Here is a 16,508-nt window from a genome sequence, read left to right on the forward strand (position 1 = left end):
GGTTGCTGTGTGGGCGGGGCTTAACACAACATGGCTGGCATGTTCAAAAGAGAAGGAAAAGAGACAGGACCATAAAATGGCGCATGCATCCAGGGTTTTTTCCCCCCAGCAGTTGGCAGTTGCCTGCCTGCATAACCCAACAGGGAGATTGTTATGTACTGAGTTGAATAGGATCCAAAATGCAGCAGTCTGATTGGTCCTAGAACAATCGGATCCAAAATACAGCACTCTGATTGGTCCCAGAACAATCGGATTCAGAATGCAGCAGTCTGATTGGTCTGCAGGAGCCACCCAATCCAGCTCCAGATGGAAGTGAATCCACAACCTGATTGGCCTACAGGAGACTTCCGGAAATAGCCAATCACATGCAGCCCATTGTGTAAATAATGTATATAAAGCAGATAATTTGAGGGGACTTTCATTCCTCCTCACCACTATGAGCTGAATAAAGAGCATGAAATCCACTCTCGACTCTGAGTATATTTCAGACATGTTCAGCTCACCTCTAGTAACGAAGCCGCGGTGATCAGTGATGCAGAGTGTACCACCTCGCAGGCATCCAAGTTGTCGTAGGTCCGAGCTGCGTGGGGGTTAAACCAAGATAAGATGGTTGCAAAAACGGTTGATACAGGAGCGCCCCCTTCTTACGGGTTGCGTCTAACGCAACGCTCATTTAAAGTCAACTAGCAGCACAATCGTTTCACTGGCCTCGGCCCAGTAGACCTGAAGGAGCGTCTCCACCCCCATCGTTTTACCCGGACACTGAGGTCCAGCGCCGAGGGCCTTCTGGCGGTTCCCTTGCTGAGAGAAGCCAAGTTACAGGGAACCAGGCAGAGGGCCTTCTCGGTGGTGGTGCCTTCCCTGTGGAACGTCCTCCCACCAGGTGTCAAAGAGAAGAACGACTACCAGACTTTTAGAAGACATCTGAAGGCAGCCCTGTTTAGGGAAGCTTTTAATGTTTGATGTATTATAGTATTTTAATATTTTTTTGGAAGCCGCCCAGAGTGGCTGGGGAAGCCCAGCCAGATGGGCGGGGTATAAATAAATTATTATTATTATTATTATTATTATTATTATTATTATTATTATTATTGGCAGAACGTTGCGAAAGGGAAAAGGCAAGCGCCTTGCCAAAGATTGCTGTGCATCAAGTTGCACGGCAAGGATCAGCTGTTTCACAACAAGAATCTGCTGGCACAACTGTTGGATTCCTTTGTTTACCAATCCTTAAACCCTGCTGTTCATTGGTGAAAGGGCTTTCACACTAGCGGGGGAGAAGACATTGGATACAGCCCTTCGTAGCTGTGTTTTTTGTCTATGTGGGATGTATTGTTCACTGCAGCAGTCAAATTCAACATTTTCTGTTTCCTAGAGTGGACACACAAGGGAATGTTGCTCCAGACTTCCTGCCATACCTGCTCTGGAGCATCCTCACTCTGTCTGTGACCAGGTAGATGGGCGGTACCCTAGCAGACCCTATAAAAGGGCCAGTCACACAGCCATCTTCCTCTTTTTGCTCTTTTGCTCTCTGCCGACTCTTAGCTAGCAGCTCATCCTTACAGAGGGTGGAAGCCGCAAGGTAGAAAGTCTGAGGCCTGGCTCAGACTTCTTTTCTCTACAAATGTACCTGTAACTACAAGATAAAGCCTGCTCAATACTGTGAACTGAATGTGAGTAAGCTTTATCATTGCTTTTAAACAAGACTATTGTGTCTTTATTGTTTTTAAGAGGGAACTAAGGAGGAAATCTGCAAGCTCAACTTATATGATTGCTCAGCTTATATGATTCTAACGCAGGGGTCAGCAAACTTTTTCAGCAGGGGGCCGGTCCACTGTCCCTCAGACCTTGTTGGGGGAGGGCAGACTATATTTTTTTGTGGGGGAAAGAATGAATTCCTAGGCCCCACAAATAACCCAGAGATGCATTTTAAATAAAAGGACACATTCTACTCATGTAAAAAAGCGTTGGTTCCCAGACCGTTCATGGGCCGGATTGAGAAGGCGATTCGGCCGCATCCGGCCCCCGGGCCTTAGGTTGCCTACCCATGTGCTAGGGCATGAATGCCATTTTCCCTTCCTATGCTCTCCGTGTACAGTGGTGCCTCGCAAGACGAAAAGAATCCGTTCTGTGATTCTCTTCGTCTAGCGGTTTTTTCGTCTTGCGAAGCAAGCCCATTGAAGGATTAGCGGATTAGCGCTATTAGAGGCTTTTAGTGGCTTATCTGCTGATCGGATCAGCTGATAAGCGGCTTAGCGGCTTAGAAAAGGGGGGGGAAGGGAAAAAAACCCGCAGGAACTCGCAAGACATTGTCGTCTTGCGAAGCAAGCCCATAGGAAATTCGTTTTGCGAAGCACCTCCAAAACGGAAAACTCTTTCGTCTAGCAAGTTTTCCGTCTTGCGAGGCATTCGTCTTGCGGGGCACCACTGTATATTCACAAATGAACTGGATATTGCAAAATACCACAAAACCTCAATGATCTTTACTCTAAAGCAGGGTGGATTTGATTTAAATCAAATCGGTTTAAATCACAGTTTAAATCACCATTTAAACCACTAGTCAGTAAGACTTGATTTAAATCACTAGTCAGTAAGACTTGATTTAAATCATTTTTTTTTACAGAAAGACCCATTCTTAATATTTAGAACCCAATGAAGGTTTCATTTTTGGAATAATAGATTTTTCAGAGTAGTTTTTTACAATTATATCAAAAATTACTGATTTGGTTATACTATTAGAAATACAAAGACAGGTAATTATGAAATCATTTTTATATTTGGACAACTTTTCTGCTGTACTTTATTGGAAGGAGAAAAATACTAATTTCCTTAATAAAAATTTAAACAATGTATTTAACTAAAACATTAACATTATAGCATATGTATCCATATTTGTTAGCTGATGTGATTAAACAATTTTTTTTAAAAAAAGACTTAGATTGAGTTTTAGCACACCTGAAAAACTTAAATCCTTATTTCCTGATGAATAGCCTTTGGACTATAATGTAACTTAAATAGAAAAGTATCTTTAGGGAGATTTTTTCTCCAAAAGCATTCTCCAAAAATATTTTTAAAATATTTTAAAATATTTTTTATTTTTTAAAATTATTTAATTTAAATTTAATTTAATAAATTTAAATTTAAATTTAATAAAAAATTAAAATATTTTAAAATAAAAAACATCCAATTTAAATAAAAAAATCTGATTAGATAGATAGATAGATAGATAGATAGAAAAACCATTGATTTTTATCCACCCTGCTCTAAAGGAACCTTAAATCCAAGTAGCACCAGCCTTGGAGCTTCTCACTGCTTTGGAGACCACATGGCAATATTTGTGTGATGCATTGTGGCGGCTGGTGTGTGTGACATGATGATTGCCGAGCATGTGAGAGAAGACCCACTAGGTACCCACTGGCACACAGCTAGCCTCTCAAAAGGTTTCGCAACCGGCCAGCTGCAACAATATTAAATTTAACTCTCTCTCCAGGGAAATCCAATTTGCCGCCATTATCCAACTCTTTGCCGGGGATACTACCTTCATACCGCAAGTTCCCCATATGCAAGATGGCGGCCAGGAGCTTGGAGATCTCCCAGTTCTCCGTGTCGGTGAACATGAGGACTTTCATTGCCGCTCGGATGTTTGAGTACTCTTTGCTGTCGTCTCGGCCGTCGCAGGTAATGCAGTTACCCTAATGAGGATGAGATGGTTCAATGAGCCATCGACAAGGAGCAGAAGTACTTGTGCCTGGTGGCGCACAATTTTGGACATCTGTAGCCCAGGGCTTAATCGGCTCATTATTATTATTTTGCAAGGACAAAAATAAGTGCATCACATCTTGAAAGCCTGTTATGTACTGAGTTGAATAGGATCCAAAATGCAGCAGTCTGATTGGTCCTAGAACAATAGGATTCAGAATGCAGCAGTCTGATTGGTCCTAGAACAATAGGATCCCAAATGCAGCAGTCTGACTGGTCCTAGAACAATAGGATTCAGAATGCAGCAGTCTGGTCCTAGAACAATAGGATTCAGAATGCAGCAATCTGATTGGTCCTAGAACAATAGGATTCAGAATGCAGCAGTCTGATTGGTCCCAGAACAATAGGATCCGGAATGCAGCAGTCTGAGTGGTCCACAGGAGCCACCCAATCCAGCTCCAGGTGGAAGGGAATCCGCAACCTGATTGGCCTACAGGAGAATCCCGGAATTAGCCAATCACGTGGGGCCCATTGTGTAAATAATGTATATAAAGCAGATATTTCGGGGGAACTTCCATTCCTCACTACTATGAGCTGAATAAAGAGCATGAAATCCACTCTCGACTCTGAGTATATTTCAAGGCCCTTCAAAGAGGCGACAATAATAAACACACGAGACGTAACCAGCTGTGTTCTTACATAAATAAGTTATACTATTCATAGTATCAAATTACAAATTTCAACGGAAGTAACTCATAAAGTTCAACAAACGAACCAAGCAGAAGACCCAGCGGATCAGATCATTCTTTAGACAGTTCATGCATAAAGTCCATCCGTGTAATGGTGTCTATTCCATCTGTCTGTTCATAAATAGAATACTTCCATTGAAATTTATAATTTGATACTATGAATAGTATACTTTATTTATCTAAGAACACAGCCAGTTATGTCTCGTGTGTTTATTGAGTATGCTTTACGTGACCGTAGGTTTGTTTGTTTTCTTACTGGTTGTTCTGCAAGGCTTCCTTGTTGTAAGCATGCTAGTGCTGTCTGGAGGGGTTATAACACCTGTCAGAGTGAAGCCAAAGAACCACTAAAAAACCAAGGAGAGTCTTAAAACAGCAGAAACATATAGAGGACTTATTTTGGAAATGTTTTTTTGGGGCGAGAAAATCTTTGGCAAATGTCACAATGCTGGGTGCACTTCTGAGCATACACAGAGTAACCATAGGAAGTTCCCTGCATGTAGAGATCTAGAACGGCATGCCCGGAAGAAGCAATCTAGCCTAGCCTCCCCTCCCTGACATGCTAGGTTTCTAAGTGCAGGTATTTTCTTTTCTTGATAAGGAGGAGTTTTCCATTGTGTGGGCTCCTGACCGCAGTGTGAAAGCGTGTTCTCCTTCATGGAGAGCACGTGTTGTGGTGGGGGCCGCCAGGACACTCCAAAGTTGTGGGGCGGGCTAATTGACCATTGGCCACTGATGCGATTGGGCTTCCCTTGTCGTTGGGAAGAAGTTAATGTTGCCATTCGTTGATTGACAGCCAGAAATGCTAATACTCCTTGCACGGGGCTAGGGCTTCCTCTTTTCGCCAGTGCATCAGATTGCCCACCCCCCACCCCCCACCCCTAGAATTAGGGTTGTTCGCTTTGACCTTGCTATGCCTGTCATGGGGTCATCTGCTCTTGGGGCAGGGGCCCTTTAGGAATTTTGTCCATCTGGCTGATTGGCTGGGGCCATTTGGCTTTTGCCTACTGCGTAGCAAATCGTCACAACTTGTAAGGTTGCGGTTAGGCATTGGTTTATGGTTTGGTTGGTTGAGGGGCATGGATTGGCTGTGCCTGCCCCTCTAATGCTGCTGCTGCAAGGGATCCCGTTAAAGGAACCGGGGGCAAACTATTGCATTTGTCCACCCTGTCAAGGGGGCTCGGGCCACTGCAAGAGCTCCTGGCTGCATTTGGGGAGGGCTGAGGGCAGGTTCCCTGCTCCGTCGCTACCCCCAAGTGCATTCCCCTTTTCTGACTTTCGCAGGCGTGCGGAATGTCAGACTGTCCCCCACGGTGGGGGCAGCTAGTTGCAACCAATGCCTAAGCAACCACTCACATGTTTGTATTTTAATAAAGTTGTGGCCAAAATTATGCCAAAAACCTTAAACAAAAATATTGGTGTGATGTGTGAGTTATTGGGGTGGCCCTGGAGACCTCAACACGCAAATGGCACAGTCTACGGACAGAGGCTTACCACCTCAGTCTAAACTGGGCCTCAGATACCAGTGAAAACTCATCCCCCTTAATTTTTTAAAAATGGCTTTGCCCTCACCATCGAGAGGTAGTTGTAGTCTCCTGCTTTCCTAAGTCCAAGCAGCTTCTTCTGTTCTGGCGTCATTCCTTTCAGCATGCAGTAAAAGACGTGGTAATTTCTCTCATCCTGGGCCTGAAAGAGAAACAGAGGGAGAAGCAAAGCTCAATAATAATAATAATAATTCATTTCTACCCTGCCCATCTGGCTGGGTTGCCCAAGCCACTCTGGGCAGCTTCGAAGACATAAAAACGTAATAAAACATCAAACATTAATAGTAACAATCTGATCCAATATAAAAGTCACAATAACTTTAAAATAAACAACTTCTATCAAACAAAGCAACATTCAACAATCCATTAGAATCTTATAGTAAACACTAAAGTCAAACATCAGCAAATAATAATTAAACAGGCCACATCAGCCTTGAGTTCCAAGTCACTTGCGAATTTACACATTATTATATGTGTCAATGCGAATCGAAGTTAAGTTATTTGTAGCAATGGTATAAGGGATTTTATCAAGAGTGGATTGTATTTGGTTTGAACAATAGTCTGGAGGCAGAATTAAAGGGAATCAGACCTTGAAGAACAGCACGTGGGAAGCCACACAAAATTTATAATCGGCTATTCAGGTAGGTAGCCGTGTTGGTCTCTGGTGCAGTCAAAATAAATAAATAAAAATTGTCCAGTAGCCCCTTAAGAGACCAACTAAGTTTGTTCTGGGTATAAGCTTTCATGTGCATCTGCAGAAGGTATATTTCGTGGTACCTGAAGAAGCGTGCATGCACACGAAAGCTTATACCCAGAACAAACTTAGTTGGTCTCTAAGGGGCTACTGGACAATTTTTTATATATAATTGTGTTAAGTTGTGGGTGAACATATCAGACAACACAGCTATTCTTCAAACAGCTCTTCTTTATTCATGGGCCAGAACAGAACTGAACTGAAGGGTTCAGTCAGCCTGCTTATATAGAGCTCTGGTACAACGTAACTGTAACAATTTTCTAAAACTATCCAATCACTGAATGTCACTTTCGATCCCTTATTTGCATAACTATCTACAGTCTCCCCCTGCTGGCCCAGGGTGAGAACTTCAGTACATAACAAATTGGCTATGCAATTGATTTGTATTTGAATTGCTATTGCTATTTGGTGTGAATATAATATGGCACGCATTGAATTTTTGTAATTGAAAAGTAGTAAAATTATTTAATCAAGTCAGATTCTATCTACCGTCACAACGACCCTGCGAGTGGGCCTAGCACCAAACTTTCTTAGTCTCCCAGGTCCTAGTCTGACCCCTCTAACCACGACCCAACACTGGCTTTCCTTAATCCCACCTCCCCTTGATAGTCTTATGTCCTGGCTAAACATACCCAACTCTTTCCTACGTTTCTGAGATGACTACATTCCCAGATGTGATGAGCATAAGGTTGCCTTGCTGGGTGTTATGTAAGATAGTCATCTGGGCTTAGACACCATGCTTTGGCTTCCATCCTGAACCCAATGAAAGCTTCAGAAGGACAAAGGGAGAGTCATACATGTGGAGGATGAACGCCTAAACCTTTGCCACCCAAAACACCTCACCTGTCGGCAAACACGAGACTTCTCCAGCAGGTACTGCTCAATCTTCGCTCCTTCGATAGCACCCCGCTTATTGAAATGGATGTCGATGTATTTACCAAATCGGCTGGAGTTGTCATTGCGAATCGTCTTTGCATTCCCAAAAGCTACGGGAGACAAAACAAAGGGGGAAAACAGTAGCGTCCCCAAGAGTTCTCTCCAACTTTTTCATAATCGGTTTTTAGTAGGGTTGTTGCCCAGCTGAATAAACCTTAGTACAGTTGCGAGTTTAGGGGTGCGGATAGGCTGGATGCCTGAGTCTTTTCCAATTCCTGCATCCGGAAGGGATTCAACTGTTGAATGAACGAGACAAGAGTCATAATAATCCGCTAAGAATGGGCTGTTAAGGTAACAAAGGAAGTGGCTCCGTGCCAGAGGCAAAATGGGCTGGGGCCTCCTCCCTCAACTGTGCGGTAGATAGAAAGACAAAAGTCAGAGATGGAGGTCTCAGCTGGAAGCTAGAACCAGGTAGTAGGCTGGGAAGCTGGGAGAGAGAGAGAGCCATGCCTGATTTCTGTTTGAAGCCAAGGCTGTGGCAATGGGACACGCAAGGCCCTCATGGGGTAACAATGCTGTGAGCCCCTCCATCGTAGGCTCAGGTTGTATATATGTGTCAATAAACCCTATATCCTAACTATAATAATCCTAAATATAATCCTAAATATAATATATCACCTTGCCGACAAAGGTCCGTATAGTTATAGCCACGGTTTTCCCAGTAGTGATGTACGGAAGTGAGAGCTGGACCATAAAGAAGGCTGATGATATTACTTTATGATATTACTTTATATGACTCTGTAACAACAACAATGACAAACCTAGGCAGCTTATTAAAAAGCAGAGACATCACCTTGCCAACAAAGGTCTGTCTAGTTAAAGCTATGGTTTTCCCAGTAGTGATGTATGGAAGTGAAAGCTGGACCATAAAGAAGGCTGATCGCCGAAGAATTGATGCTTTTGAATTCTGCTGCTGGAGGAGACTCTTGAGAGTCCCATGGACTGCAAGAAGATCAAACCTCTCCATTCTGAAGGAAATCAGCCCTGAGTGCTCACTGGAAGGACAGATCCTGAAGCTGAGGCTCCAATACTCTGGCCACCTCATGAGAAGAGAAGATTCCCTGGAAAAGACCCTGATGTTGGGAAAGAGAAGGGGAGGACAGAGGACGAGATGGTTGGACAGTGTTCTCGAAGCTACCAGCATGAGTTTGACCAAACTGTGGGAGGCAGTGGAAGACAGAAGTGACTGGTGTGCTCTGGTCCATGGGGTCACAAAGAGTCAGACACAACTATACGACTAAACAACAACAATAAATATCCTAAATATACCACAGTCTCCAGTGCCCCTCATTCTGGAGAAACTGAACCCTGGGCAAGTGCCTGGAACCCCTGGAATCTTGCAGCGCCTGGTGATTGGGGTGTCAACAGCACATTACAAAGAAGCATCCCTCTCCACGTTTATGAACTTGCCTTCTAGGATGGGATTGGCTTCCAGAACTTGCTGTTCGATCCAAGAGTGCTGACCGCTGATTGCAGCCAGGAACTGCAAAATCAGTTTGGTGCTTTCTGTCTTCCCTGCGCCCGACTCACCGCTGCAACAACAACAAAATTGGGTGTAACCACACGGCCAAATCTCGTCAACACGAAGGACAGTAAAGCTTCTCTGCCCCCAATTTCCTCGCTTCTGTCGTTCTCCATGATCCCAGAGCAGTGCCGGATATATGTATAAGCTAAACAAGCTATAGCTTAGGGCCCCACTCTCTTGGGGGCCCCCAAAAAAATTAAAGGGAAAAAAACCTGGATGTACATTTCCAAAGTGGGACACGGGTGGCGCTGTGAGTTAAACCACAGAGCCTAGGGCTTGCCGATCAGAAGGTCGGCGGTTCGAATCCCTGCGACGGGGTGAGCTCCCGTTGCTCTGTCCCAGCTCCTGCCAACCTAGCAATTTGAAAGAACACCAGTGCAAGTAGATAAATAGGTACCGGCGGGAAGGTAAATGGCGTTTCCGTGCACTGCTCTGGTTCGCCAGAAGCGGCTTAGTCATGCTGGCCACATGACCCGGAAGCTGTACGCTGGCTCCCTCAGCCAATAAAGCAAGATGAGCGCCACAACCCCAGAGGCGTCCACGACTGGACCTAATGATCAGGGGTCCCTTTACCTTTACCTTACATTTCAAAAATATAAGATAAAAAACAAATAAAATAAAACCTACACACAGCAAGAGTGTTTTGTGTTGTGTAGGCTCCTATGATGTGAGTCATGGGCCCCGCCTGCTAGCCTGCTCCCTAAAATATCACAGGTTTGCTCCTTTCTATATATAGGGTGCCTACATTCTGCATGGACTGCTTGCATGGCAACTTGTGCAAATGGCTTGAGATACCTATTAGGTCCATAAATTACCATATATTCAACACAAAAACAGCAACAATTTGTTGTTGACAAAGGACAGCTGGACATTTAAAGGGCCCCATTACCTTGAGTAGTTTAGGGTCTCATCAAACCTAAATCCAGCCCTGTCCCAGACCATAGCTGTGCGTTTCCCTTTTTTTAAGGGAAATTCCCTTATTCTGAATAGGATTCCTCGCAAGAAAAGGGAAAAGTTGACAGCTAGGTCCCAGACACAGGGAAATGTGAAAGACAGCTTCTAGGAGCCAAGGGGGAATTTAGTGTGAGCCTTCAGACTGGACCCCCAAAGGGAATTTTCTCCCGAAACAAGCTCCTTGCTTTTGCCAGAACCAAGAGTCTGTTGCCAAAATCTCCAGTAAGTATCTCTGCTAGCAAATCTGGGAGGAAAGACCTTTGGCCTGGGCGTCAGTCCTGGGTAAAATGGACCAGCAGCTCAAACTCCTGACTTATAAGAAGCCACAGCTCCTTTAAAGCAAAGAGATGGAGCCTTTGACAGCCACGTACCTGTGGAATCCGTCCACTCACCTTATAATGCAACACTGATCTTTGTTGTTCCTCTGCATGTTAAAGTAGCAGTTGTCTGCGATGGCGAAAATGTGGGGGGGCATCTCCCCAATTTTTTTGTTGGTGTAGAGACGGATCTGTTCCGGTGAGTAGATTGGAAGCAGCTGGTAAGGATTCACAGCCACCAATATTGAGCCGGTGTAGGTCTGGAAAGAGGAAAGACTTGTTCACACAAGGATAAAAATGTAAGAACAGCTGCGTCGGATAGGGGTGGATGAATCGGTCAATTTCAGTTTCTCTCTGCTTCTTGGTTTTTCAGATGAAATCCCTAGAATTCTGCAGCAGTTTGCATTTCTTTTTTAAAAAAACCTGATGTGCCTGCATATTTATGTACCGTATTTTTCGCTCTATAGGATGCACCCGACCATAGGACGCACCTTGTTTTAGAGGGGGAGAACAAGAAAAAAAATCTCCCCCTCTCTGCGCAGCACCCCTTCAGAGAAACTCCATTTCTCCTGCCGCTTCGCAGAGAGGGGGAGATTTTTCTCTCTCTTGTTCTTCCCCTCTAAAACAAGGTGCATTCAGTGCGTTCAAGGTGCGTTCAGTCACCTTCAGTGAAGGCAACCCGAAGCCTCTGGAGGCGGCTACCTTGGAAGCCTGGAGAGCAAAAGGGGCCGGTGCGCACAGACCCCTCTTGCTCTGGAGGCTTCAGTGAAGGCAACCTGAAGCCTCAGGAGCGCGGCGGGAGTTCCTGCTGCGCTCCAGAGGCTTTGGGTTACTTTTGACCTGCTCTTTGGGGCTGGCAGGGGGAAGCGCTGCTTTCCCCCATCGCCAGCCCTAAAGAGCAGGTCGGGGAGCAGCGCAAAGGCTGCGTGCTTTCCCCCACCGCCAGCCTCAAAGATCCCTGAAGCCTTTGGAGTGCAGCGTGAGTTCTGAAGACTCTCCTGGCTTCAGCGAAAGGAACCTGAAGCCTCCGGAACACGACAGGAACTCGCGCTGCACTCCGAAGGCTTCAGGCGGCTATCCCTGAAGCCTGGAGAGCGAAAGGGGTTGGTGCGCACCAACCCCTCTCGCTCTCCAGGCTTTGCGTTGCTATCGCTGAAGCCAAGGAGCCTGCATTCGCTCCATAGGACGCACACACATTTCCCCTTAATTTTGGAGGGGGGAAAGTGTGTCCTATAGAGAGAAAAATACGTTATGTGATTTTGCATTAAAACACACACACTTCTGCAAGCAACTTTCCCTAATAAAATGCATTTTACGTCTTACTGTCGTTGATAATATGCAGTTTTATGCATGCTTTGTTCTAATATTCTTAATTTATTCAGTGGTATACTCAAACGAATATACCACTTTTTCATACACATTATTTGTTTGCCTCCATGTGCCCTAAATTACTGGAAGGAATTACTGGATCTTCACAGAAAACCAAACCTGTTGCTATTGTTTATAAATGTTTATTGGGAGCAGGTAAATAGAAGTTCAAGGACTTAAATAGTCCGGGGAATTAGAATATGTTCTACAAGCTAAGCAATGGAAAATTGCTTTGGAATTCATATGAAATGTTTATTGAGATTTAAAATTGAGATGGATTCAACAGAAAATTGCTATTTTGAGTGTACTGGACTCCACAATGACTTTGCAGGAAGGCATTTTCTAATCTCTATAGATGCTGGAGGTGAAATTCCTTGCTGAGACACATTATATGAGCACATTAGTGAGGAGCAAAGGCCCCTCCAATTTTCTATGGTTTGCAGAAGGAACGAAACAACAAAATCACATCATTACTCAGCGCCATTGTTCCTGTACATGCAAAAAAATGGTGTCATGCACGGGCAGTTAGGCAAAGCTTTTGGTGGTGCTCATTTCACCAGAACATGAATATTAAGAAACAAATCACTACAACTCCCAATACCGGTCTTCTCCCTCGTTTAGACACAGTTTGCTGCCAGTTCCTTGTTGTTAGCAAAGCCGCACAGCCGCACAGCAAGCCAATGGCGGATGAGGTTTAAACAAATGAGTTTATAAAGCAAATACAGACAGATGGATATCAATGAATGACCAAGCAGGTCACAATGAGATGACAAGGCTTTTTTGTTTGGCGTGTATGAAAACGGGATGGCTCAGCGGTTTGGCTAGTTAGACTTACCCTCCCGCCGCAGTTGGTCTAAAATTTGAAAAAGCAGAGGCAGAGGGGAAAACATGTTGTCTGTTATCAGCAGATCACAAAACTCTTTGTCAAAGTCAAAGACATCCGAGGAAAGGAGGGGGAGGAGGGAAGAGGAAAAGGACGCCCTACACTGTCCCACGGCTGAGCATGTGATTTTCTAAGAGGCATAAACCACAAACTGAAACATACGGTACAAGAAATCTATGACAACTGTATGACAGTATGACAACTGTTGGGATTGTAACCTGCCCCATCACTTGGGGCATGAGTTTGACTGGCATGGCCTGCCAGCTGCCAGGATCGGAAGCGGGCAAAGAATCAGGGGACATGGAGATGGCATCTTAGGTCAATGCCCCATCCAGTCTTGAGTTTGTTTAAAATCTAAAACAGCTTATCTTGTATTCCTTTCTTTGAATTTGTGCCATTTAGGTTTTTAAAACCTTTTTGTAAAGGCAACACTAGAATTTTCACAGCTGAGTCCTCAACTGTGCTTTGCTTCTTTTAAGCTGGGCTTTGTCTAAAACTTGCCATTCAGTTTTTCAAACCTTTTTTTTGTAAATTCAGTATTAGAAACTGTACCTTTGAGTCCTCAATCCTTTATTGCTGCTCTTTGCTTCACCTAGGTAGAGCTAGGATTATAATACTTCAGAATTTTTGGGAGTTCTACCCCCTTTTTTAATTTTTGGTCATTTAAGGTTTATGATTTTTCTATTTCCTTCTGAGAAAACTGAATAGTTCAGTGGAACGAGGTTTGTAGTGGGCATCCCGTTAAGGCTTTGTTCAATTTTAGGTTTTTCTAATTTTTCCTTAAACTTTTTGATTTTTACTATTTAGTTTATTTCCATAAGATAATATTTCTAGTCAATTACTTCTCGTTTCAGGGATTTTCATGGTATTTCATTTGTTTTGTGCAATTTCTGGGTTCCATGGCTGTCTTTTTTCTACTGGGAACAGGATTTATGCAGATATTAGACCTGACAGAACCCCTTTTTGCTTGGTAAATTACAAATTTCGGTTGGAAGAGGAAGGCCTTCAGCAAACACCGAAAAAGACAACAGAGCCAGTGCCTGACTAATATTCATGGGGAGGGGAGTTCCAAAGGACAGCTGCCCAGCTCCTATACTGTGTTGAATAGGCTTCATGATAAGATGGTCTCCGCTGGAATCCTTTGTTTGCAGTGCACAGTGGTCGGTTGGGTAAATAAGGGCAAGTCAATCTTTTAGGTACCCCGGTCTCTCAGGCTGTGTAAAGGTAAGATAGGTAGGTAAAACCCTGGATGGTTAAGTCCAGTCAAAGGTGATTATGGGGTTGCGGCACTCATCTCACTTTCAGGCCAAGGGAGCCGGTGTTTGTCCACAGACAGCTTTCCGGCTCATGAGGCCAGCAGGACTAAACCGCTTCTGGCGCAACGGGACACCGTGACGGAAACCAGAGCACATGGAAACGCTGTTTACTTTCCCGCTGGAGTGGTACCTATTTATCTACTTGCACTGGTGTGCTTTCGAACTGCTAGGTTGGCAGGAGCTGGGACAGAGCAGCGGGAGCTCACCCCGTCATGCAGATTCGAATTACTGAACTTCTGATCAGCAAACTCAAGAGGCTCAGTGGTTTAGACCACAGCACCACCCGTGTCCAGTGACACAGGTCCCCAGGCTGTGTAGGGCTGTGTTCACCAAAAACAGCTCCTTAAACTTAGCCCAAGAGCTGATTTGCTGCCATTGCGACGCCTCCAACGTTTGACGCTTGGCAGTTGCTGATGCAACAGCGGCCTATAGATTTACCTCTTCATCAAACGTCCTTCTGGACAGCTCCACTCCTTTGAAAGACACAGCTAGACAGCTGCCCCCTCAAATGGGATGCTGACGAGTTGTCCATTGGGACTCATTGCGTATGGGTCTTGGGGGTGGGGGAGCGATTCAGTAAGAACCATCTAGGAGCCTAGGGTTGCTAATCTGATGAAAAATTCATTGCTGCTTCAGGGTGAACCTCCTACGAAGAGACAGATACCCAGGACAGTGTTTCATGCACTTAATGAAAAGTTAATGCGCTGCGCTGAGGCCAGAGTGCTCAGATGCCTGTGGTCACACCAAGATGTGCCTGCCTCTTCTCTTCCTTCACCCCCCCCCAAATGCAAATTTAAATTCTAAGCAGAGACAGGAGTTAGCAGTAGAAGAGCATGGGGTTGTTTCTCACACATACAAGATAATAATAATATAATAAGGTAAAGGGACCCCTGACCATTAGGTCCAGTCGTGGCCGACTCTGGGGTTGCGGCGCTCATCTTGCTTTACTGGCCGAGGGAGCCAGCGTACAGCTTCCAGGTCATGTGGCCAGCAAGACTAAGCCGCTTCTGGCAAACCAGAGCAGCGCACGGAAACGCCGTTTACCTTCCCGCCGGAGCGGTACCTATTTATCTACTTGCACTTTGACGTGCTTTCAAACTGCTAGGTTGGCAGGAGCAGGGACCGAGCAACGGGAGCTCACCCGTCGCGGGGATTTGAACCACCAACCTTCTGATCAGCAAGTCCTAGGCTCTGTGGCTTAACCCGCAGCGCCACCCGCATCCCTAATAATAATTTATTATTTATATCCTGCCCTGGGTTATATCCTGGCTGGGTTTTCCTAGTCACTCTGGGCGGCTTCCAACTGAACATTAAAAACAATACAGTGTCAGACATTAAAAACTTCCCTAAACAGGGCTACCTTCAGTTGTCTTTTAAAGGTAGGATAGTTGTTTATTGCCTTGACATTTGATGGGAGGGCGTTCCACAGGGCGGGCGCCACCACCGAGAAGGCCCTGTGCCTGGTTCCCTGTAACCTCACTTCTCGCAGCGAGGGAACCGCCAGATGGCCCTCAGAGCTGGACCTCAGTGCCCAGGCTGGATGATGGGGGTCCGTTGCATTAGGGTATGGGGAGAGAGGAAGGCTCTCTCACTCTCCCACCCCAGCCATGTGCTCTCAGCACATGGCCACCACCCCGGCTGCCTCCCCAAAAGCAGGCCCATGACTGTGAGCAGAGGTTGGCTGGCCATCTGTCATAGATGCTTCAGTTGAGATTTCTGCATTGCAGGGGGTTGGAATAGATGGCCTTTGGTGCCCCTTCCAACTCTACGATTCTGTGGCTCCCTGGGAGCAGTGTCCTCGCCCTTTAGATCCTACACATGGCTTGATCCTTTGTTCCTCTTCCTTCCCTCCCTCTCCCCTTTTTATGAAGATTACCCACTCTGGGATCCCACAGCTAATCCTCCCCTGGTCTCCTCGCTGGCCCAAGTGGGACTAATTTAGCCAGCTAGCCCTGGTGATCATCTAATGTTTATTGGATGAATTTCCCCCCTAAATTGATTTTTGATTTTATTGCTATTTACGCTTTATACCGTATTTTATGCTGGTTTCTTTGTAACATCGATTAAGTGTTTTAAATTTGTTGTTAGCCGGCCTGAGCACGGTCTCCTGAACCAGGAAGGGTGGGGTATAAATAAATTATTATTATTATTATTATTATTATTATTATTATTATTATTATTATTACACTGAGCCAATTTTAGCCTACCGTACAAGCCTGTTGTACGGATTTCCACGATCGTGTAAAGCGCTGAATGGGCCTATTGGTCTATGGAATATGCACAGTCCATCTTAAAGGTTGGCCCGTGGCAGGGCCTTTTTGGGGATGTATCATCACTGTAGCAGTCAAAAATAACATTTCCTGTTTCCTAGAGTGGACACGCAGGGGGGTGTTGCTCTAGCCAGAAGGACTTCCTGTCATACCTGCTCTGGAGCATCCTCACTCTGTCTGTGACCAGGTAGGTGGGCGT

General features: G+C 45.1%; 1 protein-coding gene across 1 annotated transcript in view; it reads right to left on the minus strand.

Annotated features, from left to right (window-relative positions):
• The window catches only part of MYO7A (myosin VIIA), a 177,150-nt gene that overhangs the window by 92,191 nt on the left and 68,451 nt on the right, over positions 1–16,508 (minus strand). The window contains exons 5-11 of the mRNA XM_083499152.1: positions 12,676–12,693; positions 10,548–10,732; positions 9,087–9,208; positions 7,584–7,726; positions 6,015–6,128; positions 3,536–3,689; positions 504–580 (exon numbers count right to left, since the gene is read on the minus strand). Coding sequence (XP_083355278.1) covers positions 504–580; positions 3,536–3,689; positions 6,015–6,128; positions 7,584–7,726; positions 9,087–9,208; positions 10,548–10,732; positions 12,676–12,693 — 813 coding nt within the window. The remainder of the gene's footprint in view (positions 1–503; positions 581–3,535; positions 3,690–6,014; positions 6,129–7,583; positions 7,727–9,086; positions 9,209–10,547; positions 10,733–12,675; positions 12,694–16,508) is intronic.

This window comes from Podarcis liolepis (assembly GCF_965112155.1).
Source record: "Podarcis liolepis genome assembly, chromosome: 4".
NCBI lineage: Eukaryota > Metazoa > Chordata > Lepidosauria > Squamata > Lacertidae > Podarcis > Podarcis liolepis.